This window comes from Asparagus officinalis, chromosome 4 (assembly GCF_001876935.1).
Source record: "Asparagus officinalis chromosome 4, Aspof.V1, whole genome shotgun sequence".
Lineage (NCBI taxonomy): Eukaryota > Viridiplantae > Streptophyta > Magnoliopsida > Asparagales > Asparagaceae > Asparagus > Asparagus officinalis.
The window spans coordinates 87,123,175-87,150,642 of NC_033797.1; the positions used below are offsets into that span (position 1 = coordinate 87,123,175).

Sequence of the window (27,468 nt, forward strand, 5' to 3'; positions counted from 1 at the left end):
AGGGGTTGATGTCATAAGATTGTTTGATATAACTATAGCCTGGAAATCCTTGGCCAAGGTGAATAAGATAAACTGAGTGTCAGTTTGATCTTATAGGTTATGAGTTTAATATCAATAAACACTAATCAAGCTATTAGGGTTTGACAGTTTGCCATACCCTAGGCTCAATAGTTTGACATGGTTTGACGAAGAGACCGGACTGTACGGTATTATCATTGAGTGGTCCTGATAAAATTGGATAAGCATCTTGCAGACCTTTATCACAACTTATACCCGGGTGGTCTTCATGTGTAGCTAGCACCTCTGTTGTACTTATGGATATGATCCACTACCGAGTTTTTTAAGTTGGGCCCTAGAGTCACACCAAGCGCGTACTTGAATCCTATGAAACACAATTTATGGAGTGATGCGTATGATTGATACACATATATGATTTCTTCCGGATACACATAAACGGTTATGTATATCGGTAAAATCGGAATGCTATGTGCTTAGGAAATGAATTCCAGTATTTTTCCCATAAAGTTAACTTTTAGTCAACTAGTTGACTTTTTGGTCAACAGTTGACTTTTGGTCAACTCTTGATTTATTTGGTCATATAATGACTAATTAGTTAAAGATTGGAATAATATTATATACCGTATTTATGAATTACTGTATTAGTGATAATAATTTGGTATTCTTATTTATGAAATACACATACCATGTATAATGAGTCATGAGATGAGTCACTTAGTGGTATGGTTTGAGCACATGGTTTATTAGCACATGGTTTTGAAATGTAATGAATAAAATGATTCATTGCATGACTCACTTGATTAATCATTAATTTTTGATGATTCATTGCATGACTCATAGGATGAGTCATTCATATCATGAACACATTTCACTCTATAAATATGAGCTCTTTTTCTTATGGAAAGGTTAATGAAAAATTGGCTAAGTGTTTTTTTCCATAAGAGAATAAAAGAGAGCTCTCCTCTTACTAAACTTTAGCAATCTTTGAGCAAGAGGAAGTAGTAGGATTTTAAGAACCCCGGGGTGGATATCTTGCCTTGTGTCTTAAGAAGACTCTCATTTTATCAAGCCCACTTGAAGACTTGGAGATCCACTACGAGGAGATTTTCTGCTACAAGGAGCAAGAGCTATGGGTTATTCGATCTTCCATCGAATCACGCTACAAAAGTATGACTTTATAACTCTTGTATGCTCACTTAATAATAAGGATCATGTTAGATTTAATTAGACGATCCATATGAATATTTTATGCTCTCTACATGCTTAGTATTTTTGTACATACATGTCTTCCGCTGTGTATTATGCATGTAGACATAGCACGATTTCCTTCATGGTATCAGAGCTATGGTTCCATCTAATTGAATCTTAACATGTACATCTAACTCATAGAGGACCTTGTTCTTGCTTCTAATTTCTAGTTTAGATGAAACTAGTTAATTAATTCAAGTTATTTTTGTAAAATAATTAATTACAACTAGTGTAGTTGTTTGTTAGAAGCTTGTTAGTCTTTTTTGAGTTTGGATAATCCTTATGCTATCTAGTTTCCAATATGTTGCATAACTAGATAGATGCATATTTCTTAATGTTGATTAAGTTATATGATTTATCATCTTGCATGGATGTTATGTTTATGGATGGTAGTGGACAACTATTCTCTTGCATGTTTTGTATTGATGTAATAAAGTTAAAAATGTAATAATTATTTACGACCTCTTCCCTCCCCGAGCATGGGCTACGCCTACGAGTTTAGGCACTTGCTCACCGATCATGGGCTACGCCTACGGGTATAGGCCCTTGTTCGGGTGTGGGGGGGTATGGTTGCTTAGTTTAGTTATTTTATTTATAGCTTTTGCTTTACATTTAATGCAATATTATTACCCATCCTACGAGATGGTTTTTCCATTATAAATGGGGCTTGCACGTCCTATGTTTATATGATTGTAATAATACAGAGTTTGCAAGGGAACAAGCACCGCAAGGAGTTGCATATGGCTTGCTAAAATGTAATTAGTGTAGTTGCATTTTATTTTCTTTAGTTGTCCACTACCATTCTATATAAATTTTACATTACATATGTTGATATGTTGGTTGTGCCCCAAATTGTAGATGTCAATACAATTGGGTGCTTTTTTTTTGCAAAGTTTATATCTCTATCTCACTAGAGAATAATTTTTATTATAAAAACTTATTTTTTAAACTTTGTGAGACATGGCAATAAGAGTTTATTGACCATAGAGTGGTGAGGTCGACATTTACATCGCGTTAGTGTGAAAAATAAATAAATCTCAAAAAGTTAAAAGAGATGTATTTAGAACCAACTTTTAGCTAGTGTCTAAGGAAAGTGATTATGAGGTATAGCTAATGGGGTGATACCCAACTTAAGATTAGGGGTGATGCCCAATCTTTTGCGCTATAATATTAAAGAGAAGTGGTTACTTAATTAAGGTCCGATAAATATTCCCGGTGAATAGCTCGGAACCCTCCCACCAATCTTGCGCTTTTCTGGCTAGTTTAATTGTTGCAAGTATAAATATAGAGCATCTTTAAATTATATCAAGTTCGATTACGGTAAAAGATTTGAGAAATCGTCCGTAGCCCTCCATTATTTTAGTTAAATACTATTAAGCTTATAAATACTATGTTTGTTGGCATACGTCAAGGCATAACTATTCATGGCTAAATAGTATTCATCTGTATATAAGATATAAGGATAGCTTAAGTTGGTTATGCAACTTTGTTGGCATACGTCAAGAGTTTGCATAAGTTAAATTTAAGCCAGTCAAGAAATGATGGGTACAAACTTGACTAGCATTTTATGATTTGTTGGCATACGTCAAGGTCATAAAAGACTAGGAGTAAAATCATATCAAGAATTACAAGAGTGTAAAAGACAAAAGTTATCTACCAATTATTGAATGTGTCAATTTGTTGACATACGCCAAGGTTGATGCATTCAATGATAATTACATCTTGATCCCACTTGAAAACAATGAGTTGTTTTCTGATCACCTCTTATAAGGTTTTGAGGGACTCGAAAAATAGTGGGAGGCATAACTTAGATAAAAATAAACCAAATCTATTTTATGTATTGAACATCTGCTAAAATACTTTTTCTCTCTCTTTCAGGCCATTATGTTTGGTTTAAAACTCATATTGGAACAGAACAAGTTAACCGGTCCTAATTACAAAGACAGGTTGAGGAATGTTAAAATTGCCCTAACTTATGACAAAGTAGCATATGTCCTCACTGCGCCCGAACCTGTTCTAGGCCTAGAACCCACTATAGCGGAAACTGAAATCCGTAATACATGGGATAAAGATTGTTCACTTGCTCAATGCCTCACCATTGCCTCTATGGATTTGGTCCATCAGAGACAACATGAGAATATGGATATCAGATCCATATTTCGTAATACAGAAGAACTGTATGGCGAGCAACCGCGACAAATGAAGTACGCGGCGTCTAGGAATCTGTTCCAGACGAAAATGACTGTGGGATCTTCTGTTGGGGATCATGTCCTCAAAATGATCGCCTATGTCAATGAGCTTGAACTTTTGAACGTAGGCCTAGATGCAGATAGATATACAGATATCATTCTGCAGTCCTTGACACCAGCATACTCCCGATTCATATCACAGTTTTTGATGATGGATCTGGAGCCCACTCTTCCTGCCTTGCTTAATTTGTTAAGACAGGAAGAAAGTTCTTTGAAAAAGGGACAAACACCAGTCTTGGCTATAGGGAAATCTTCTTCCTCTTCTGGCAAATTGGCTGCTAAGAAAAAAGGAATGAAGAAAACTACTAAACCAAGGAAATGTGTTAAGAAGGCTATCAAGAAGGATAAAGGAAAGGCAAAAATGATGACAGCAGAATGCTTCCATTGTCATAAGTCAGGACATTGGAAAAGGAACTGCCCAGAATACCTAGCCTCACTCACCAAGAATAAGCAAGTTGTTGCTTCATCTACAGGTGTGTTTGTTACTCAGAATTGTTTTTCTATAAATCATACATCCTGGGTATTAGATACCGGATCAGGATCTCACATCTGTAATTTGTTACAGGGACTTAAAAGTTATAGAAAACTTGGAGCTGAAGAGATGACCATGCAAGTTGGTAATGGTGCAATAGTTGCAGCACTTGCATTAGGGGATTTTCATCTAGCTTTACCAAATGGAAAAGTTTTGATTTTAAATAGCTGTTATTTTGTACCAACTATGATGTGTAATATAATATCCATATCTTTATTAGATAAAGATGGATATGTATTTAAATTGGAGAACAATGTTATGAATATCATATTTAATCAAAAGTTAATTGCTTATGGAACATTGTGCAATGGCATCTATATTCTTAATCAAAACACAATTCTGAACACTCATCACACTAATAAAAGAAAGCACTCAGTTATGAATGATGCTTTCTTATGGCATTGCAGACTTGGTCACATTAATAAAGAAAGACTTGGCGAGCTTCATAAGCATGGATATTTAGATCCATTTGACTTTGAGTCTTATGAGACTTGCAAGTCTTGTCTTAAAGGTAAAATGACCAAGACTCCATTTACAGGAACTGGAGTAAGAGTTACAGAACTCTTAGGACTGATACATAGTGATGTATGTGGTCCTATGTCTACAATGACCAGAGGTGGCTACTCCTACTTTATTACTTTTACTGATGAATTTTCAAGATTTGGACATGTGTTTTTGATGAAACACAAATCTGAAGCACTTGAGAAATTTATCGAGTACAAAAATGAAGTAGAGAACCAAACGGGCAAGAAAGTTAAAATTCTTCGATCGGATCGAGGAGGTGAATACTTGAGCTCGGAATTCTTAGGTATTTTAAAAGAGAATGGGATTCTCTCTCAGGTTACTCCACCCTTTACACCACAGCTTAACGGCGTGTCAGAAAGAAGGAATTGTACCCTATTAGATATGGTACGTTCCATGATGAGTAACATTGAGTTACCTTTTTCATTCTGGGGTATGCATTAGAAACAGCAACACACTTACTGAATAGGGTTCCAACTAAAGCAGTGCCTAAACCTCCATATGAGATATGGAGTGGGAAGAAACCACATCTTAATTATATTAAGATTTGGGGATGTCATGTTTATGTAAAGAAGCAAGATCCCAAAAAGTTAGAGGCACGCTCAGTATTATGCAAATTTGTAGGATATCCAAGGAATTCCATTGGATATCAATTCTACCACATCGATGAACAAAAGATAATTGTTTCTCGGCATGCCACCTTCTTAGAGAAGGAATTTCTTAAAAAAAAAAAATTAGTGGGAGCATGGTAGAACTGGAAGAAATTTTAGAGATACAAAATATTACTGATAAATTAGTGGAACAAGCCAATTCAGTTATACCAGAAGAACCTCAACCACTCCACAGATATCCAAGGCGATCTCATGCACCTAAAACACAACATAATTTTTTAGTTGAAGGTGGCATGTTAGATCACGTCATAGATGATGACGAACCTTTAAATTATCAGCAAGCCTCTGAGAGTAGGGACTCTGTTGCTTGGCATGATGCAATGAAATCTGAAATAGACTCTATGTACACCAACAAAGTATGGATATTAGACAATGCTCCTAAATGGGTGATACCCATAGGTTATAAATGGTTGTTTAAGAAAAAGTTGGGTGTAGATGGAAAAGTAGAGACTTTTAAAGCTAGACTGGTAGCTAAAGGTTTTCATCAAAGACCTGGTTTGGACTACGATGAAACTTTTTCTCCAGTGGCTATGCTCAAGTCTATTCGGATCCTACTTGCTATAGCTGCTCACTATGACTATGAGATCTGGCAAATGGACGTTAAAACTGCATTTCTAAATGGTGATTTAGAAGAGTGCATATATATGACGCAACCAGAGGGTTTTGTAGTCAGTGGGAGCAGTGAAAAAGCATGTAGATTGCTTAAATCTATTTATGGACTGAAGCAAGCATCGCGGAGATGGAATATCTGTTTTGATGATGCTATCAAAGAGTTTGGTTTCATCAAAAATCCAGATGAACCATGTGTGTATAAAAGGATAATTGGGAGTATTATATCGTTTCTTATTTTATATGTAGACGATATACTCTTAATCGGTAATGACATACCGTCATTACAAGCGGTTAAAATTTGGCTATCAAAAATATTTTTCATGAAAGATTTAGGTGAAGCATCCTGTGTACTGGGTATTCAGATCTATAGAGATAGATCTAAAAGGATGTTAGGATTATCGCAATCTAGATACATTAGCAAAGTGCTAAAACAGTTTAGCATGGAAAATTCCAAGAAATGTTTTGTACATGCATCTTCTGGAATCTCCCTCTCTAAAAAGATGTATCCCCGGACTGATAAAGAGAGGAAACGCATGAGTCTAATTCCTTATGCCTCGGCAGTAGGATCGATCATGTATGCCATGTTATGTACTAGACCAGATATCGCTTATTCACTCAGTTTGGTAAGTAGATACCAATCTGATCATGGAGAAGAGCACTGGAAAGCGGTCAAGAATATACTTAAGTACCTTAAAAGGACTAAAGAGTTATTTTTGATATACGGTAAAAGTGACCTCCGAATGGAGGCTTTTTCCGACTCAAGCTTTCAGAGCGATATCGATGATAGTAAGTCTGTATCAGGATATGTTTTCACCCTCAATAGAGGAGCTGTCAGCTGGAAAAGTTCCAAGCAGGATACAGTAGCAGACTCGACTATGGAAGCTGAATACATTGCAGCTAATGATGCAGCTAAAGAAGCTGTCTGGATGAGGAAGTTCCTTTTAGAGCTGAAAGTTGTTCCCACCATTAAAGATCCAGTACCTTTATACTGTGATAATAATGCTGTAATAGCTCTGACAAAGGAACCCCGATCTCACCATAAGTCCAGACACATTCTGAGAAAGTATCACTTGATCAGGGAGATAGTTGATCGCTGGGAGATCAAGATTGAAAGAGTAGACACAAAAGATAATATAGCAGATCCATTTACAAAGGTAATTGCTCGTTCACAATTTGAGAAACTTGTTGAGCTATTGGGTATTAGATACTATAATAATTGGCCTTAGTGCAAGTAAGAGTTTGTTAGATATAGGTGCCCTACAGGCAATTATTGTATATTGTAACAGGACCTATATGTATATAACATCCTTGTTCAAAATGATAGTATGCTATTTTGGTCAGATTTATCTAATGTTCTAAAAATATAGATAATGTCCTTAGAATAAATACTAGACTATTAGACATTTCGGATAGTGATCGTAATGAAGAGATCTGATTAGTCGGTAACGTATATTCTAAAATGTTCCTAGTTGATGAAGTGTTGAGATAGGACATCATCACTTTGGTTTAGACTAGTGTATGCTTTATTTCTCCTTTTGAAGGAGATGATCAATCTCTTAGATCATTGATGTGAGACATCAAGATACAGTATACAGGTGACTCATTAGTGAATGAGTTGACTGAACGACTCGCCGAGAACATCTAGTTGGTAATATACTTAACTGTCAAATAGAAGTTCTCAAGTGATATAGTACATAGTAGTCTCTTGACCTGAGGCATGAGTGCAATATCTTATATGTCAGTAAAGATGTATTTAGACTTTTACCTAACCACAGTTCTTATTGAATTGTGCATAACGGTTCTTGTTGGGTACATCCCGAGACATAAGTAGATATTGAGATGCCAAGAAGGGATTCGTCTCTCCCAGTATAGGGGTTGATGTCATAAGATTGTTTGATATAACTATAGCCTGGAAATCCTTGGCCAAGGTGAATAAGATAAACTGAGTGTCAGTTTGATCTTATAGGTTATGAGTTTAATATCAATAAACACTAATCAAGCTATTAGGGTTTGACAGTTTGTCATACCCTAGGCTCAACAGTTTGACATGGTTTGACGAAGAGACCGGACTGTACGGTATTATCATTGAGTGGTCCTGATAAAAATTGGATAAGCATCTGGCAGACCTTTATCACAACTTATACCCGGGTGGTCTTCATGTGTAGCTAGCACCTCTGTTGTACTTATGGATATGATCCACTACCGAGTTTTTTAAGTTGGGTCCTAGAGTCACACCAAGTGCGTACTTGAATCCTATGAAACACAATTTATGGAGTGATGCGTATGATTGATACGCATATATGATTTCTTCCGGATACACATAAACGGTTATGTATATCGGTAAAATCGGAATGCTATGTGCTTAGAAAATAAATTCCAGTATTTTTCCCATAAAGTTAACTTTTAGTCAACTAGCTGACTTTTTGGTCAACAGTTGACTTTTGGTCAACTCTTGATTTATTTGGTCATATAGTGACTAATTAGTTAAAGATTAAAATAATACTATATACCGTATTTATGAAATACTGTATTAGTGATAATAATTTGGTATTCTCATTTATGAAATACACATACCATGTATAATGAGTCATGAGATGAGTCACTTAGTGGTATGGTTTGAGCACATGGTTTATTAGCACATGGTTTTGAAATGTAATGATTTATTATTTGATTCATTGCATGACTCACTTGATTAATCATTAATTTTTGATGATTCATTACATGACTCATAGGATGAGTCATTCATATCATGAACTCATCACTCTATAAATATGAGCTCTTTTACTTATGGAAAGGTTAATGAAAAATTAGCTAAGTGTTTTTTTCATAAGAGAATAAAAGAGAGCTCTCCTCTTACTAAACTTTAATAATCTTTGAGCAAGAGGAAGTAGTAGGATTTTAAGAACCCCGGGGTGGATATCTTGCCTTGTGTCTTAAGAAGACTCCCATTTTATCAAGCCCACTTGAAGACTTGGAGATCCACTACGAGAAGATTTTCTACTACAAGGAGTAAGAGCTAGGGGTTATTCGATCTTCCATCGAATCACGCTACGAAAGTATGACTTTCTAACTCTTGTATGTTCACTTAATAATAAGGATCATGTTAGATTTAATTAGACGATCCATATGAATATTTCATGCTCTTTACATGCTTAGTATTTTTGTACATACATGTCTTCCGCTGTGTATTATGCATGTAGACATAGCACGATTTCCTTCACTTCTCACTCTTTCGTATCTTATGCTTTTATGAGTAGGCTTCAGCTCGTAGCTCAGCCTCTAGATTTTCCTTTATCAATTTCTACCCCTCTAGGTGAGATGTCGCTCTTGGAGAGCATTTGTAGGAAGTGTATCATCAGTTTAGATGTCTGGGTTTGTTGTCAACCTGATAGTGTTAAGCATGACAGAGTTTGATGTTATTCTTGGTATGAATTGGCTATCTTCCTATCACGTCAGTATCGACTGTTTTGCGAAAACAGTCAAGTTACGAGCGTCCGATGGGTCCGAGTTAGTTGTGGCAACCTCTCAGGGGAACCAGTTTGCGGAGTCATTACTGGCGTACATCGAGGAGGTGATGCTTCGGATTTTTAGGATGTCTTTCAGGACATACCTGGGTTACCTCATGTGATAGAGGTTGAGTTCTGTACTGAGTTGCAGCCGGACACAACCTCGATATCCCGAGCATCCTATCGCATGGCACCTGCTGAGATGAGGGAGCTACAGACCCAGTTAGATGAGTTGTTAGTTCAGGGCTTTATTCGTCGGAGTCATTCTCCGTAGGGAGCGTCGGTCCTCTTCGTGAAGAAGAAGGATGGTAGTATGCGATTGTGTATCGACTACCGTGAGTTAAACAAGGTCACTATCCGGAATAGATATCATTTACCTCGGATTGATGACTTGTTCGATCAGCTGCAGAGAGCGCAGTATTTCTCGAAGATTGATCTTCGTTTTGGTTATCATCAGTTACGGGTCTGGGAGATGGATATTCCCAAGAACGCCTTTCTGATTCGATATGGGTCCTTTGAGTTTTTGGTTATGCCATTTAGGTTGACCAATGCACCCGTGGTATTCATAGATTTGATGAACCGGGTCTTCCGTCCATTTTTGGACCAGTTCGTGATTGTGTTCATTGATAATATTCTTATCTATTCGAGATTGGAGTCGGAACACGAGCAGCATCTACGTTTGGCTTTGCAGACCTTGCGTGAACATCAGCTATATGCTAAGTTCAGCAAGTGTGAGTTTTGGATTTCTGAGGTCAGGTTTCTTGGCCATCTTGTCAGCAGAGAGGGCATAGCGGTAGACCCAGCTAAGGTTTCAGCAGTACTTGATTGGGAACCGCCAAAAACAGTTACCAAGATTCGTAACTTTTTAGGATTGACCTTACAGGAAATTCATTCAGGACTTCTCGAAAATTGCGATGCCCCTTACACGCCTTACCAAGAAGGGTGTACAGTTTACTTGGAGCATGAAGTGCCAGAAGGCTTTTAATACCTTGAAGGCTAAGTTAACTACGACGCCAATTCTTACTATTCCGAGCAGTGACAGGATATTTGTTGTGTACACAGACGCGTCGTTAACAGGTTTGGGAGGTGTTCTGATGCAGACTCAGAAGGTAGTAGCATACATCTCACGGCAGTTGAGAGTTCATGAGCAGAACTACCCCACTCATAATTTAGAGTTAGCAGCGGTTGTATTCGCGTTGAAGGCGTGGAGACACTACTTATATGGAGTTAAGTTCGAGCTTTTCACAGACCATCAGAGTTTGAAGTACATTTTCTCCCAGAAGGAACTTAATCAGAGACAGCGGCGATGGATTGAGTTCATCAAGGACTACGAGTTTGCGATTCAGTATCATCCGGGGAAGACGAACGTCATAGCAGATGCTTTGAGTAGGAAGCGTCGGCATCAGGTTGCGACTTTGAGGTGCTCATTGTATAGAGATCTTTTCACTCTTAGCCAATTCGACTTTAGGCCAGAGTTTGACGGGACTAACGCATATTTGGGAGTTATATTAGTGCAGCCATCTTGGAGGGACAGAGTAGTCAGAGCTCAGTTAGAGGACTCTTGGATTCAAATCCGAAAGTTGGAGGGACAGAGTAGTCAGAGCTCAGTTAGAGGACTCTTGGATTCAAATCCGAAAGGAGGAGATTTCCAAAGAGGTCAGAGCTCAGTTAGAGGACTCTTGGATTCAAATCCGAAAGGAGGAGATTTCCAAAGAGCCCAAGGATTATTGGACCAATGGAGCAGATGGAGACCTTCGAATGAAGGGTCGATTAGTTATGCCGGCTAGTGTGGAGCTGAAGGAGTTGTTTGATGAAGCACATCGTACCCGATATACAATGCATCCAGGAACCACCAAGATGTATAAAGACTTAAGGAGACATTTCTGGTGGAGTGGTATGCGTAGAGACATTACAGATTATGTGGCTAAGTATTTTACCTGTCAATAAGTGAAGGCAGAACACCGGAGACCAGCAGGGACACTTCAGCCTTTACCCATTCCAGAGTGAAAGTGGACGGACATTTCTATGGACTTCATTGTGGGGTTGCCGGAGTCGAAGAAGGGGAACAATTCAGTTTGGGTGATATAGTGGATCGGTTGACGAAGTCGGCACATTTTATTCCAGTGAAGACCACTTATACAGCCGAGGTATATTTAGTTTTTATTTTTATAGAAACTCCTTACTGTGGGTAGCCTATGTATCTTGCAGGCACTAGTTTGTTATAGACTATACCAAGTTTTTCAAGCACGTAGTCACACAATTCAAGTGATTCAGGAGTTATGGAGTTTAATTGTGAAGAGCTTAAAGCATGATTAGAATGAACAATCACTGATTTCGTTTTTCTTTAACATTTTGGAAAATAGATTTATGGTTCTATTTTGATGTATTTTTTTAAGCTAAAGATTGGATTTGATGTATTCACCTATTTAATGATGGCTTATGTGTTCAATTATGGTAAAATCACAATTTGTTTAGATATTTTCAGTCCCTCTCGGTTACGGATGGTTCATATTACTCATTAAGCAAAGTACGAAGGTTACAATATTTATCACATCTGTTGTGAAGTTTGCATCAGTTATAAACGTGATCATTTTTTGGTCATTTTCAGAGCGGAACGCAAAGCATACTACAAAGATATAAATGAAACTCACTGTTTTACTAGCAGTGGCGTAGCCAGGAATTTTTTTTGCCCTGGGCAAAAAATCGCTGGGCTACGCCACTGTCAGACTGCCTCCATCACCAGCGTCCTCCTTAGTTTTCACGCGAAGGCGAGCAACATGAGGACGGTGATCCAGGTCACCACCGTGGCCAGAACAGCGACGGAGAGGGCGGCGCCCATGGAGAGGAGGCCGAAGACGCCGCCATAGAGGACGGAGGTGTAGAGGGCCGGCCAACCGGCAGAGAAGTAGGAGCTGGGACGTAGAGGGTCGGTCACTTTCTTGCCTTGGGCAGCTACCCAGGGCAAGAGTACCCTGGCTACACCCCTGTTTACTAGATCAAAGACTTTTACCTCCAGTTAAAGTTCACATAGTCTACTTCTAACATGATATTAACTGATACGTGTAAGTATTGGTTGATATTTGAACCTATGCTCAGTTCATATTTCACTAATCTATTCATATTTGAAAACATTTTAAAAATGTCACTACTATACAACCAATACTCAGTTCACATTTTAAAACTTTAATATTTTTCTCAAAGTTATGTGTGTTTATGATTTTTCCAGATAGCTATTAGTGATATAATCACATCATGTCGATGCACAAAAATTATCTTTACCATTATTCACAAATTTATAGCTCTACTATTTGTCATTTAGATTCCCACTCCCCCAAATTTATAGCATTATTCAAAAATTATCTTTAGCATTATCTTTAGCATTATTCAGAGACAAAGCATCAGCTGTATTTTATTTATTTATTTATTTATTCTGAAATAGTGAAGAGACTTGGTATTACTCGAACAACCTTTACAAAATATACCTAGGCATCCCTAGAATTGTTGGAATATTAAATTAAAATGTTAGAATAAATGAGGTTAATAGCATGAGTTTTAGAAGTGCAAGGGTCATAAGTTTAGAAGGGGAAAAGACATAGGTTATGGAAGAATAAGAATAACTTACTCATTTATGATATTTATCTTTATGACATTAAAATAGGAGTTTAATTTGTGACTATTGGTATGTCTAGACGTTTTTGTTTTGAAGCCTATATAAAAGGCTATTGTAGTCCTTGTTTGATATAAAGAATAAAAATTAAAGAAATTTAAGTGAGTTCTTTGTCTTCATTTGAGAGAGCTCTAAGTTCGTAAACTTAAGAGTCATCAGTGGTATCAGAGCCACTTGATCCAATTTTCCCATTCTCTCTTCTTCTCATGGCTACCACAAATAATCTTGTCAATCCTCAAGTGCCCAAATTATTGAAAGATAACTATGAGAGTTGGTCAATCCAAATGAGAGCCTTATTTGGTTCTCAAGAGTTGTGGGAGTTGATCATTGATGGGTTCACGGAACCTACACCAGAAGTAGAAGCCACATATACCGCCGAAGAGAAGAAGGCTCTCAGAGAGCAAAGAAAGAATGATAGCAAGGCTCGTTTTCTACTCTATCAAGGGTTGGATGAGTCTACCTTTGAGAGAGTTATCGAAGCAACAACGAGCAAGGAAGCATGGGAAATCTTTGCTACCATCTACAAAGGTGTCGAGCGGGTGAAGCGAATTCGTCTCCAAACTTTGAGGGGTGATCTTGAAGCTGCTCAAATGAAAGATGAAGAAAAAATCTCCGATTATTATTCACGATTACTTCTAATTGTGAATAAAATAAGAAGAAATAGAGAGAAGATGGAGGACATCCGAGTGATGAAGAAGTTGCTCCAATCCCTCACATCAAAATTCGAGCACGTGGTGGCGGCAATTGAGGAGTCAAAGAATTTGAAGATCTCAATAGAGGAGCTCTTGGGATCTCTCCAAGTTCATGAACAACGAATGCAAAAGAAGGCTAGTTCCATAGTTTTGGAGCAAGTACTAGAGTCAACATTGACTCTAAGTAATCAAGGCTCATAAGGAAGAGGTCGTGGTCGTGGTCGTGGTAGAGACAGGGGACGTGGTCCCCAACAGCAAACCACTTAAAATCAAGTGGAGACCCAAAGCTTTAGAGGACGAGGACGAAGCAATCGTGGAAGATCCACACCTGGGCGTGGAAGCAATAAGAATGTTCAGTGCTATAACTGTCACAAGTTTGGGCACTATGCTTCAAATTATTGGCACAAAACTAAAGACCAAACCAATCTTGCCGAAGCAACAAATGATGTGGGTAACAACTCTACGCTTCTTCTTGCTAAAGATGATTCAAGTATTGAGAATGATGCTTGGTACCTTGACTCGGGTGCTAGCAACCACATGTGCGGGAAGAAAGAACTTTTCATGGAACTCACAGAAGGAGTTCATGGAAGTGTGAACCTCGGAGATTCTTCAAAACTCTCGGTTGAAGGCAAAGGGAAGATTAAAATCTACCAAAAGGATGGTAAGCCCAAGTATATTTCCGATATTTACTATATTCCTAACATGAAAAGTAATATTCTAGCATCGGTCAATTACTCAGAAAGGGATACAAAGTATATATGGAAAACAACCATCTTTGGTTGAAAAATGCAAATGGAGGCCTCATAGCTTGTGTTAAGGTGACAAGGAACCGCATGTTTCCCTTGCATCTAAACACGAAAGTCGACAAGTGTTTTCAAGGACTCTTGGAGAATGAGTCATGGAGGTGGCATCTTCGCTTCGGCCATCTAAACTTTAGCGATTTGAAGTTACTGTCTATAGCTGGCATGGTACAAGGTCTACCAACAATTGATCCACCGAATCATATTTGTGAAGGTTATGTAATTGGCAAGCAACCACAACTTCCTTTTCCCAGTGGAAAATCATGGAGAGCAAAGGCACCATTACAACTTGTTCACACCGACATCTATGGACCGATCGATCCCATCTCTTTGGGAGATAATAGATATTTTATAACCTTCATTGATGACTTCAGGAGAAAGTTGTTGGTATACACTCTTAAAGAAAAATCTGTTGTCTTTACTACATTCAAGCATTTTAAAGTTTTAGTTGAAGCAGAGAGCGGCCACAAGCTAAAAATTTATTTTAAAGTTTTAGTTGAAGCAGAGAGCGGCCACAAGCTAAAAATTCTTCGATCTGACCGAGGTGGTGAGTACACCTCAAATCTGTTTCAAGAATATTACAGGGAGCAAGGTATAAAGAGATAGTTTACTACTGCCTACACACCATTGTAAAATAGCATTGCAGAAAGAAAGAACCGGACCATCCTCGACATGACAAGAACTATGCTCAAAGAAAAGGGATTGCCAAAGCAGTTCTGGGCAGAAGCCGTAGCGTGCTCAGCTTATTTGCTTAACCGATGCCCCACAAAGATAGTAAAGAACAAGACACCTCGAGAGGCATGGAGCGGTTACACGCCTAGTGTGGCACACCTACGAATTTTTGGTTGTGTTGCATATGCTCAAGTACCTGAAGTCAAAAGGAAGAAGCTTGACAATCGTAGTGAAAAATGTATTCTCATCGGATATAGCGAGGAGTCGAAAGCATACAAGCTCTACAATCCACTAACCAAGAAACTAGTTGTTAGTAGAGATGTTGTCTTTAATGAAGAAGCATGGAACTGGAGCAATAAAGATCAACCCGTGGTGAATGAACCTGATGAGTCTCTACATGAGGAACCATCACTAGCTACACCACCATCTCCTCCGCACTCTATACCCTCTCCTGCAAGAGGTTCTCCATCTTCTGGGGAAGGTAGTAGTAGCGGATCTACCGTGCAACAAGGTCCCATCAAAATAAGAAGCCTCAGGGAGATCTATAAGCAAATAGAAAAAGACGGAGAGTCAAATCTCTTCTGCTTATATGCTGATCATGAACCTCTCACCTTTCAAGAAGCCGTAAAAGAAGATTGTTGGTGAACAGCAATGGAGGAGGAGATCCACGCCATGCAAAAGAATGATACTTGGGGGTTGACAACTCTTTCACAAAATCACAAGACAATAGGGGTCAAGTGGGTGTACAAGATCAAGCGCACAACAAATAGTGAAGTTGATTGGTACAAGGTGAGGCTTGTAGCGAAAGGTTACAAACAAAAGTACGGCATCGACTATGAAGAAGTCTTTGCTCCGGTTGCTCGACTGGATATGGTGAGACTATTAATTTCACTTGCAGCTCATCACAGGTGAAATATATATCATTTGGATGTCAAGTCAGCATTCCTCAATGGAGTTCTTGAGGAAGAGGTGTACGTGCAACAACCAGAAGGTTTTCTTGTGAAAGGGCAAGAAGACAAAGTGTACCATTTGAAGAAAGCCTTGTATGGCTTAAAGCAGGCACCACGGACGTGGAACGCCCGAATTGATGGCTATCTTCATCAAAACAGCTACATCAAATGTCCCTATGAACACGCCATTTACATGAAGAGGAATCATAAAGGCGAATTTCTAATGATTTGTCTTTATGTTGATGATTTATTGTACACAGGAAGCAGTACCGAGATGCTTGCTGAATTCAAGGCGACAATGTTCAATGAATTTGAGATGACGGACAATGAATTGATGTCCTATTTTCTTGGCATTGAAGTAAAGCAACAACAAGAGGGGATTTTTATATCCCAGAAGAAGTACATGAAGGAGATCTTAGAGAAGTTCAAGATAAATGAATGCAACCCTGTGAACACCCTAGTAGCCATCGGAATGAAGCTATCAAGAGAAGGAGACAGACGTTTCGTGGATTCAACTCTTTTCAAAAGTCTAGTTGGCAGCCTGAGATACTTGACGATCACAAGGCCCGATATTACTTATAGAGTCGGACTTGTGAGTCGTTATATGGAGACACCGAATGAGTCTCACTGGCTAGCTGCGAAGAGGATACTAAGGTATATCAAAGGCACACTCAACCTAGGTCTCTTCTATGCATATGACTGGGGAGGTGATCAAGATGAGAGAAAAAGCACCACAGGCTATATCTTCTATCTTAGGTCAACTGTATTTTCATGGACCTCAAAGAAGCAAGGAGTTGTAGCTTTATCTTCATGTGAAGCAGAGTATGTGACGGCTGCATCTACAGTATGTGAAGCAATTTGGTTGCGAAACATATTAAAGGAGTTGGATCATCCACAAGAAGACTCGACCGTAATTTTTGTGGACAACAAATCAGCCATCCAGCTTGCAAAGAACCCAGTACATCATGGGAGGAGCAAACATATAGATACACGGTTTTATTTTCTCAAAGACCATGTAAAACATAAAACTGTTGAACTAAAGCATTGTCACACCACTGAACAAGTAGCAGACATATTCACCAAGCCATTATCAGGTAAAACTTTCATGAGGCTAAGAGACATGAACAAGTAGCAGACATATTCACCAAGCCATTATCAGGTAAAACTTTCATGAGGCTAAGAGACATGCTTGACATAAAGACATTTTGATTTGAAGGGGCGTGTTGGAATATCAAATTAAAATGTTAGAATAAATGAGGTTAATAGCATGAGTTTTAGAAGTACAATGGTCATAAGTTTAGAAGAAGAAGAGACATAGGTTATGAAAGAATAAGAGTAACTTACTCATTTATGATATTATTATCTTTATGGCATTAAAATAGGAGTTTAATTTGTGGCTATTGGTATGCCTAGACGTTTTTGTTTTGAAGCCTATATAAAGAGCTATTGTAATCCTTGTTTGATATAAAGAAAGAAAATTAAAGAAATTTAAGTGAGTTCTTTGTCTTCATTTGAGAGAGTTCTAAGTTCGTAAACTTAAGAGTCATCAAGAATTACAAGACTTACAAAACTTTGTATTGCTCCAATCTTCTACTTGTTGTGTTTTTTTGTTTCAGTTAGCTTCTCACAAGCTCTAGTTCGATGAAGCTCAAACAACAGAAGGGGAAAAAAAGGTAAAAGGCAGAGAGAACATGATGATAAGAAAAAAGGAAAGAGAATAGTAACTTGATTAATTTTTGGATTTTTTGATTTACTTTGATTTTTTGTTATTTTCAGATAAAGATGATTTTGATTCAATGAGTATAGTTAGGCATCACATATTAGTGGTCCACGTGGCAGTCTAGGATAGGTTGGATGCACCATGTAGGTGTGCCTATGTGGAAAAAACATTACACCAAATACTTTCTCCTCAAAATAAAGACTAAGAATATATTACAAAATAAGGTATGAGTTAAAACTATAACTAAACACACCTCACAATATCTCATAATACCTACTAAATTCTCCTCAAGCTGGAGCATATATACTACATATTCCTAGCTTGTTACTAATGGAAATAAGACTAATTTCAAGATTTGGGTAGCATCATCTTTAAAAAGTGCAACCACGTCTAGAAGAAACCCTAAACGGGCCAACTAGAAGAAATACTAGCCAGGTTAGCTAGTAGAAATTCTAGACGGGAAAGTCAATAGAAACCATAGGTGGGTAAACTAGCAGAAACCCTAGACGAATAAACCAGATGAAACCCTAGGCGTACTGTAGAATTGGTGACACAGCGACGAACTTCGGATTTTTTGAAGCATTTTGGATGTTGCACGGTCGACCGCGAATGGCACTGCGGTCAACCGCGAACGTGCACAGCACAAGAAAAGTCTCTGGACTTTTTGCGGTCGACCGCAAGTGGCGCGACGGTCGACCGGCAAAACTGTGTAGTGTTTTTTGGTTTCGGTCATTGGATCCGGTCGACCGTAATAGGTTCGGCGGTCGATCGTGAGTCGGGTCTGGGCCTGCTTCAGTTTCCTGCACTGTTTGAGTTTCCTGTTTTATATAAATAGGAACACGATTTGTTTAGGATTTATTGGATTATATTGATCACTTTTGGGGTAGCTTGAAAGAGAGTTTTGAGCACAGAAAAGAGAGTTCTTTTCTGAGCAAATTGTTTGTGGGTTTTGTGAGAGATTTGAGGGTTTTCTTTGAGAGGTTAGTTTGAGTGATCTTGTAATCTCTATTTTGTACTCTCTTTCTCTATAGTAAAAACCCCTCTTCTTTTTGTCCCGTGGACGTAGACAATTTACTGAACCATGTTAAACTTTATGTTTGAGTTTGTGTCATTATTGTTTGATTTGAGTTGTCTTCTCTCTCGGTGTTTGGTTTAGTTCTTCGGTGCACAAGTGGCTTCCGCGTACAAGTGGTATCAGAGCTCGGGTATGCTTGAGCTATTTGAAGGAGTAGATCACTTTAGAAGTTCGACTAGGGCTTCGTTTGGAGTTAAAGGTAGGATCTTTTTGGTAAAAATTATATCTTATCTCAGTTTTGTATCTATTCTTCAGTTTGTTCCGCATTGATTGTTGGTGTGTTGAGGAAGATGACTGGGAAAGAAGGTACTTCGGGTGTTAAGGATGGTGCTTCTGGCATGAAGACCATTCAAAATTTGAATATCCACTCTACGAAGATAGATGTGAAGAAGTTTAATGGCACGAACAACCACGAGTCAACCACGAGCATGCACGGTCAACCACGAGTGGTGCTACGGTAGATCGTGAACGTGCACAGCATAGGGAAAGTCTCTGGACTTTTCACGATCGACCGCAAGTGGCGCGACGGTCGACTGGCAAAACCATGTAGTGTTTTTTGGTTTCGGTCGTTGGATCCGATCGACCACGATGGGTTCGACGGTCGACTGCGATGGGTTCGACGGTCGACCGTGAGTCGGGTCTGGGCCTGCTTCGGTTTCCTGCACTGTTTAGGTTTCCTGTTTTATATAAATAGAAACATGATTTGTTTAGGATTTATTGGATCATATTGATCACTTTTGGGGTAGCTTGAATGAGAGTTTTGAGCACAGAAAAGAGAGTTATTTTCTGAGCAAATTGTTTGTGGGTTTTGTAAGAGATTTGAGGGTTTTCTTTGAGAGGTTAGTTTGAGTGATCTTGTAATCTCTATTTTGTACTCTCTTTCTCTATAGTGAAAATCCCTTCCCTTCTTGTCCCGTGAACGTAAGCAATTTACTGAACTATGTTAAACTTTGTGTTTGAGTTTGTGCCATTATTATTTGATTTAAGTTACATTCTCTCTCGATGTTTGGTTTGGTTACTCGGCGCACAACAAGTGGCTTCCGTGCACAACACTTACAGCCAGCAGAAACCATAGAAGGGTAAATAAGTAAAGACAACGTCGAAAGAGGAGCAATGTCATTAAAAATAATCGCCAAACGATGATGGCACGCAAGCAGTAAGGTTGGTAGTGTTTATCACGGTGAACAGTACACAATGTTTTTGATTATCGCGTGAACAGTACCTTAATGAACAATAGACAATATTTTTTAGCCGGGAATTTTTTTGTGGAGGGTTTCTATGAAGATTTAGAAAATTGTGATGCTGAAGATAAAGTTATTGTCAAAACCAAAGAGTCGTCAAAGATGTAGCCACCGAGGGGGGCATGAAGGCCATGCAAAATCATCTCAATGACTTTGAGATCTAGAAAGATGAGAGAAGTTATAATCGAGTCGTCTCTGATACCATTTAGACAAATAGCAAATGCAAAGTTCTTATTCTATCTAACATTCTCCTCTGTTAAATAAAGGTTAGAAAGATATTACAAAATTAGTATGAGATAAAATTATATCTAATCGCATCTCATAATATCTCATAATATCTATTACATCCACAATTACCAATAATATATAACACTAGGTTGCATGGGTAGGAGTAGGGGTACGGGTATGGGTACAGACATGAAAATTTTGTAAAAGGTAGGGTACGAGGGGGACACAGCTATATATATATACATGTTATGTACATTTATATATATTAAAATTAATAATCTATATAAGATTAATATTTTTTATTTACATAAAATCAATATATAAGAAATAGATGTGAAGTGTATAATATACATCCAAAAAGTGTATTGAGGAGTGCTTTAAATTAAAACATATATTATATAATTGAGTATACATCCGAATAAGCAGATGTAGATATTCAAGAAGTGTCCAAGGTACGGCTTCCTAATAGAAGTACCCAGGTAACGTAGATCTAACACCAAACTTTTTTAAAATTGTCATGTTCCATGTTTGTGTCCATATTGTCTCATACAAAATAAGTCCTAACAACAAGAATAACATTCTCAGTAGTCATGGTACTGAAATTAATATTTAGCAAAACAATATGAAATAGATTTGGGTGACCTTTTGTTAGATTAAACTAAGGTTTACAAGCAACTTTGCAAGTGATGTCTAAAAGAAATATTGAATAACTTAGAAGGAAACAAATCATGAAGAATAAAATGGTTCGAAGATTGAAGGATAGGATTGGTCAAGTGAATGAAAATGAGCCGAAGCTCAGTGTAACTTAGAAGAATAGATATTGCAGGGATTATTTGACTGCGGACCTGATAGGTTAGAAAAAGGGATAAAGTTTAAAGATCACTGATATACACTAAAAACAGAAAGACCATAATGCATACTTATTGTTCCGAAATTGAACTGAGAAGAAAATTTGAGAATGAGAAGAAGCCGCAGATGCAGAAGTTATGGCCAAGCAAAGGAAACTGATTCTTTAAACACAAAATCAAACTTTCACAATATAATTACCAATCAAGAAGGAACAGTTGTTTGCAATATTTCTTGTAATTTTCTTCAAAAACAAATATTTCTTGTACTTCAGAATTGTATCGTTTACCATGATCAACCTATTCTTGTAGTTATGTATCTTATTATGAGTACGCCATGAAAACTCAAAGAAGTTTGCAGCTACTTAAATTCACAATGATTAATTGGAAGGGAGAAGATATCATGATCTAGTAGTTAAGAAAAATGACCAGTACAATGGGCTTAAAGATCACTACTCTTAAAGCTCAACAAACCTTGTTCCATTTCAGCGGTTTCGCGTCACAATTCAGCACGAGAATCCTTGATATAGAACAACTTGAAAGGAATAAGTAGTTTTTCATCTTTCTTATGTATGTCAATTCTAGGCTCTAGCAAATGATAATGATTATCTTAAAATATCAAATGAATAAAAATTTAATGGCTTTTTCCTTGAAATATAAGAAGCTAATTTCCTCTTTGTGCTGGTTTTAGACAACCAGTTTGCATGCTAGAAATTCATTCAAGAACATGGTGTTATCAGCTTATCACTCCATAACCGGACCAGAGTAAAAAAACCAAGTAAACTTTTAACATGACAATGTGATATCACAAAGCTATAAACAAGAGCAATTGCAGTAGTCACTTATGGATGATGTGATGTCCATAGCAATGAAGTAGTCCTGAATGAGGGGTTCATCTTTAATTTCATCCCGCACTTGATGTATTCTCTATTCCCCTCATTTCTCATGGTCTAACTCATTGGTTTAGTTTTACGATGTTTTTTTTTTAAATGTTATGCATGGTACTGATAAACTAATGTCGGACACAAAACAGAATATTACCCTTCTAGTGTTTTGAATTAGCATTACTTATTTTGCATTAACATAACTTACATTGGATGAAAACTATCACTAGCATGATTCAAATAAACTTGCAACATGCATCAACAAAATACTGCATAGATTATGAAACACTTCGATTGGGGACTATCAAAATATTCAGGCAGTGCCTGAGAATTGACTAAGACCTAACAGTAACAGCACGTTCGTACAAATGAAGGGTTTCTTCTTTACTAAAATATTTTATGAAAATGAGTATGCTGCGACTGTACATGCAAAATACAACCTTCAGAACCCTATCAGGCAATTTGACTGTTTGGAATACCCATGAAAATTTAAGACCAGATGCTTAGGATATGAACCCAGAAGTAGACCCTATGAATTAGGACAATAGGCTAAGCTGATGTCTCTTTTCCACAAGCAAGTTTGTAGTCTCTCTCAGCTAAGAAAATCAATGACATACGTTAAAGTCAAAAAAAAAAAAAAAAACTAAGAACAGTAATTGGAAATGATTACCAATATGATAATTAAACTGACAAAGTTCCACAGAGCTGATGCTCAAAGCAATGTAGTTACTTTCTTTGTCCAACCCATATTGCATTGGAAAATGATAGTGGTAAGATACACAGTTTAAATTAGTAAAAAAATCTTGAAATAGAATTTTTTTTTTTTTTTGAAATTACTCAATTACTACTTAGGACAGTAAAGATAAAACAGGTTTAGTACAGATTCTACCATATCACATGATACAAAGTACTAGTTGTCTGGAAGTCTGTTGCAGTTAGCCAGCAGTATCATGGCTATATACAATTACATTTAAGATTTTATCTTTGTCATGATATCACTTTGGTTTTTCATTAGACACAGTGTACTTGCTAACTGTCCAGTTATCCTAATAAAGATTTTAAAAAATTCTAACAAATTAAGCGAAATTACATTTGATACATAATTATTCGTTAGCTGTTCACTCTAGTACTATGGTGTGTTTGGTATCTCAATATTGCACCGAACAAGTAAAATCTGTCTCCTCGTCGCCTCACTGACCTCTCTAGGTTCTCAACGTTTCTCGATAAAATACAGTGAATAGAGATTTGTTTCCCCTTTTTTTGAGGCAAAATTTAATTAATATCTCAAAGAACTCATTTATTTTATGTTTTCATTCTTTCTCGCAATAAAAGGAAATGAAGGAGGAAGAAATTGTGAATCACCTGAGGCATGTGGAGCTTGAATAGGGGAATAGAACTAAATAAAAACTTCGCCAGACAAGAAGCTCAAATAAGCGCGGTCGGTAGGGTTTGGAGGTGAGCAAAAAGCTCGCAGAAATTTAGAATTTTTGAATAGCAATGAGGACGAGGAGAGAGAGATAGGGAGAGAGATAACCTGGCGCTGGAGAACTCGTAGAGCTTTCCTCGAGGCGAGAAGACGATTAGTCCGACCTCGGCATCGCAGAGAACGGAGAGCTCGAACGCCTTCTTCAAGAGCCCGCTCCTCCTCTTCGAGAACGTCACTTGCCTGCTCGTCGCGTTCTCTATCCTCCTCATCTCAGTTTTTCCCCTCACCATTTTTTTCTCCTCCTCTAAGAAAAAATTAACCAAAAAAGAAATAACTAATCAAATCGGCCGAGAACAAGAACAAAACAAGCAAATAAAGTAACAGATGATCTAACCAGAAATGGAAACAAGACAAAGAGCCAAAATTGAACAGCTGAGGGTGGGATTTTTGTGGGAAGTTATAATGAGGAACCCCCAAAACCCCAAACCCTCCCTCTTTCCTTATTCGTCTTTTCACCTGAGGAGAGACCTCCAGAGAGAAAATATAACAAAAGCATAAAACAAGGTAAGGAAAGAGGCAAAGTAAAAGGCTGAGGGATCCAGGGCTCTGATTGGCTAGCCTCGTTATGGTTTGATTCTCTTTATAATTATTATATCCAAATATCTCTTTTTTTTTAAATACTAGGAAAAATTTACTGTTATGTCAGAGATACAGCGCAGAAACAAAACCAACAATGCTTTTTTTTTGGGGGGGGGCTGTGGGGCCGCCCTCGTACGAGAAAATGGCAATGGTTTTGGCTCCTTGTGCACGCTACGTCCGTACAGATAGGCCTTGGGATTTCGACACGTCTGTGTGTCTGAGATAATCGGGGATCGCTCCGTCTTTCGAGTGGGGGTGTGGACCACGTCACGTGGGTCTCTCCTTGGCCCGTATCCGCCTGCTGAGTTTTCCCATTTGTTAATTGAACCCGTCACATGTACTCCTTTTCTTTTTTTTTTCTTTTCTTTTTTTTTATAAATGGAGGATAAGATTGATTATCTATAATCTTTATTGGTAATCATCATACTCAATTGTAAAAAATAAAAAAAATAGAGGAGTTGTCAAATTTTTACCAATTCAGAGTGATGAATGTGGTAAAGATATTGATCTTTATTAGTACTTTTATTTTGGGGTTATTTGCACTTAAATACTCCCAAAGTCTACATTATTTAATTTTAATACCCTAAAGTTTTTTGTGACAAAAAATTCCAAAAAGTTAACAAAAATTTACCTTTTTTACCTCCATTGACTCATTTTGTTATTTTAAGTTTTTTTTAACCTTGGGGGTGTTGTTTTAGGGGGGGGATGATATTTAGCCAAACTTTTTTTTTGCATAAACAGAAGTTAAAAATTATGATTTTAATAAATATAGAGTATTTTATCACTTTAAAATAAAAATGGATTAATTATATTCATACATCCTAATGTACGGTGAAATCACAAGGATGGCCCTAGAGTATGGGGCTATTTGCTTCACCCAAAATTAACCTTAGGAATAGGATTCCCACATGACAGATGTATTTTTGTAAATAAATTCTTCTGCTAGTATCCTAAAACTATGTTTGGTTCACACCCCCTATGATTCTTCCCCTTTTATGGATTTCTCCATTGAGAAACCCTAGAATCCTCCTCCCTCCATTAGTATTATTTTAATAGAGTCCTACAAGCCATGAATAGGTTACGTGATCGCCACATGAAGCAAGCTCCTAATGAAATTCCTCCAGAGATTGCAAACAATTCAAACTAGTTTCCTTACTTCAAGGTAAAAAAAATTCTCACCTTAAATTTTCAATTAAATGATTAAATATTTTATTGAATATTTTATAATATATAATTTTTTGTAGGATTGCATTGGTATGATAGATAGTACACACATCGATGCAGTGTTACCCAAAAACCTAGTTGCATGGTTTAGAGGGTACAAAGGTATGACACAAAACGTCTTAGTAGCATGCATCCCTAATAAACTATTCACATATATACTAGCTGGGTGGGAGGGAGCAGCAAATGACTTAGGATATTACAAGATGCTTTGTTGAGACCCCAGTCTTACGGACTGAGAGTTAATGATGGTATTTTTCCATCTATATGTGTTTTGAATAGTAAATTAAATACTTATATATAAATGAGTTCATAAATCACTGTTGTATTTAATGTAGGGTAATATTACATATGTGACGCTGGATACATCATATGCCTAGCTTCATATCCCCGTATCATGATGTATGATGTCATTTAAAAGAACACATCCGTAGGACAACAAATATTTGAAAAGAGTTATTCAATTTAAGGCACTTATCTCTAAGATTAAAAATTGAATGCACATTTAGTATCTTGAAAAACCAGTTTAAGATTCTCTCTGCAAAGCCTAATTATTCCTTTCCCACTTAAGTGGACATTGTGTTAGCGTGTATCATGTTGCATAATTTTATTGTCCTAGAAGATCTAGATGATGATATTTTAAAAGAATGTAGCTATTGATGAAGTGGAACTGACAAATGAAGATAATTCAACTATAGTGGACTATACTCAAATTAGGACACAAAGAGAGGATCGAGATGTAAGAAATGAATGGAAGAAGCTTAGGGACCAAACTGCTTAGGCAATAAGATTGGATTATTGTGCAAAGGGTGGTAATATAATGGAAAATGGCTTAAATTGAGTTGTTGTTTGTTGCTTACTCGATTTTATTATGCTACTTATGTAATGTAATATGACATATTTATAGTTTTGAATTAATTATACTGTATGAGACTTTGCTTGCAACTATCTATGATATTTTACTATGACTTTTAATGTTTGCAACTCTTCACGGTGTTTTTAGATTGTATTAAAAATGCATGACTATCTGCATATATTATTTTTTTAAATTACCCAAAAAATGCACGATTATCATATATTATTTTTTAAATTGTATTAAAAATTCATGACTAACATATATTATTGTTTTATATTCCTTTAAAAATGATATATCCATGGTTTACAATATATATAGCTATGGCTAAGAACGGTGTAGAAAAACAAAATGCTTCATCTCCTTCAAATGCAATACTAAATACTTCAGCTGGCATTAACATGAACTTTATGTCTTATCAACCTCAATCTTTCACTTCATCTCCTCATACTTTCTCACCATTCCCACCACATGATGACAATTATAGTGGAATGACCCAGCAACCAGTTCTATACTTGAGCATGTTAAACAATCCTCAAGGTTTGCTTTTACCTACATATTGAGGTGGTTTTTTGATGGATTTATTGAGTTGTCGCTGGGAGCTTTGAGAGGTTAATAATATATAGGAGGATGGTTGTACAAAAGTTATATGTGATGGGATCTGAAAGGGTGGGTTTAATTTGTTGTTAATATTGGTATTGAGGAGGGTTAATGGGGAGTTATAAAACCGACGAATAATTATGAGAAGCATCTGAAGGGGTGCTTTAATGTATAGATGTTTGCTTTAATGTATGCATTTTATGTATGTATGTAAATTTTTTGCAAAAATAATGTATGCATATGTTTTATGTATGCATGTATGTGTTTTAGAGGGCATTTTGGGAAGAAATGTTTTAACATATCAATCCATTTTTATAATAGTACTAGAATGGTGCATGTGCGTTGCACGTGTATTTATTTTTATGACAGAATTAACATTATATTCTTGTTTATATATTAAGAAAGAAATACCCAAATAATCATTGAACAAATTTTAACCATGTTTTGTTCTTCAAGTATTATTGTTCTCTTTGTATTATACCCAAATAATCATTGAACAAATTTTAACCATGTTTTGTTCTTCAAGTATTATTGTTCTCTTTGTATTATGGTTGTTATTACTATTCCAAGGATATTTTAATTAAATTATTGAAATAT

General features: G+C 37.0%; 1 protein-coding gene across 1 annotated transcript in view; it reads right to left on the reverse strand.

Annotated features, from left to right (window-relative positions):
* LOC109837816 (MADS-box transcription factor 50-like) overlaps positions 1–24,130 on the reverse strand; it is a 40,225-nt gene extending 16,095 nt beyond the window's left edge. The window contains exons 1-2 of the mRNA XM_020406181.1: positions 23,953–24,130; positions 23,667–23,862 (exon numbers count right to left, since the gene is read on the reverse strand). Of these exons, the coding sequence (XP_020261770.1) occupies positions 23,667–23,848 (182 nt within the window). The 5' untranslated portion in view covers positions 23,849–23,862; positions 23,953–24,130. The remainder of the gene's footprint in view (positions 1–23,666; positions 23,863–23,952) is intronic.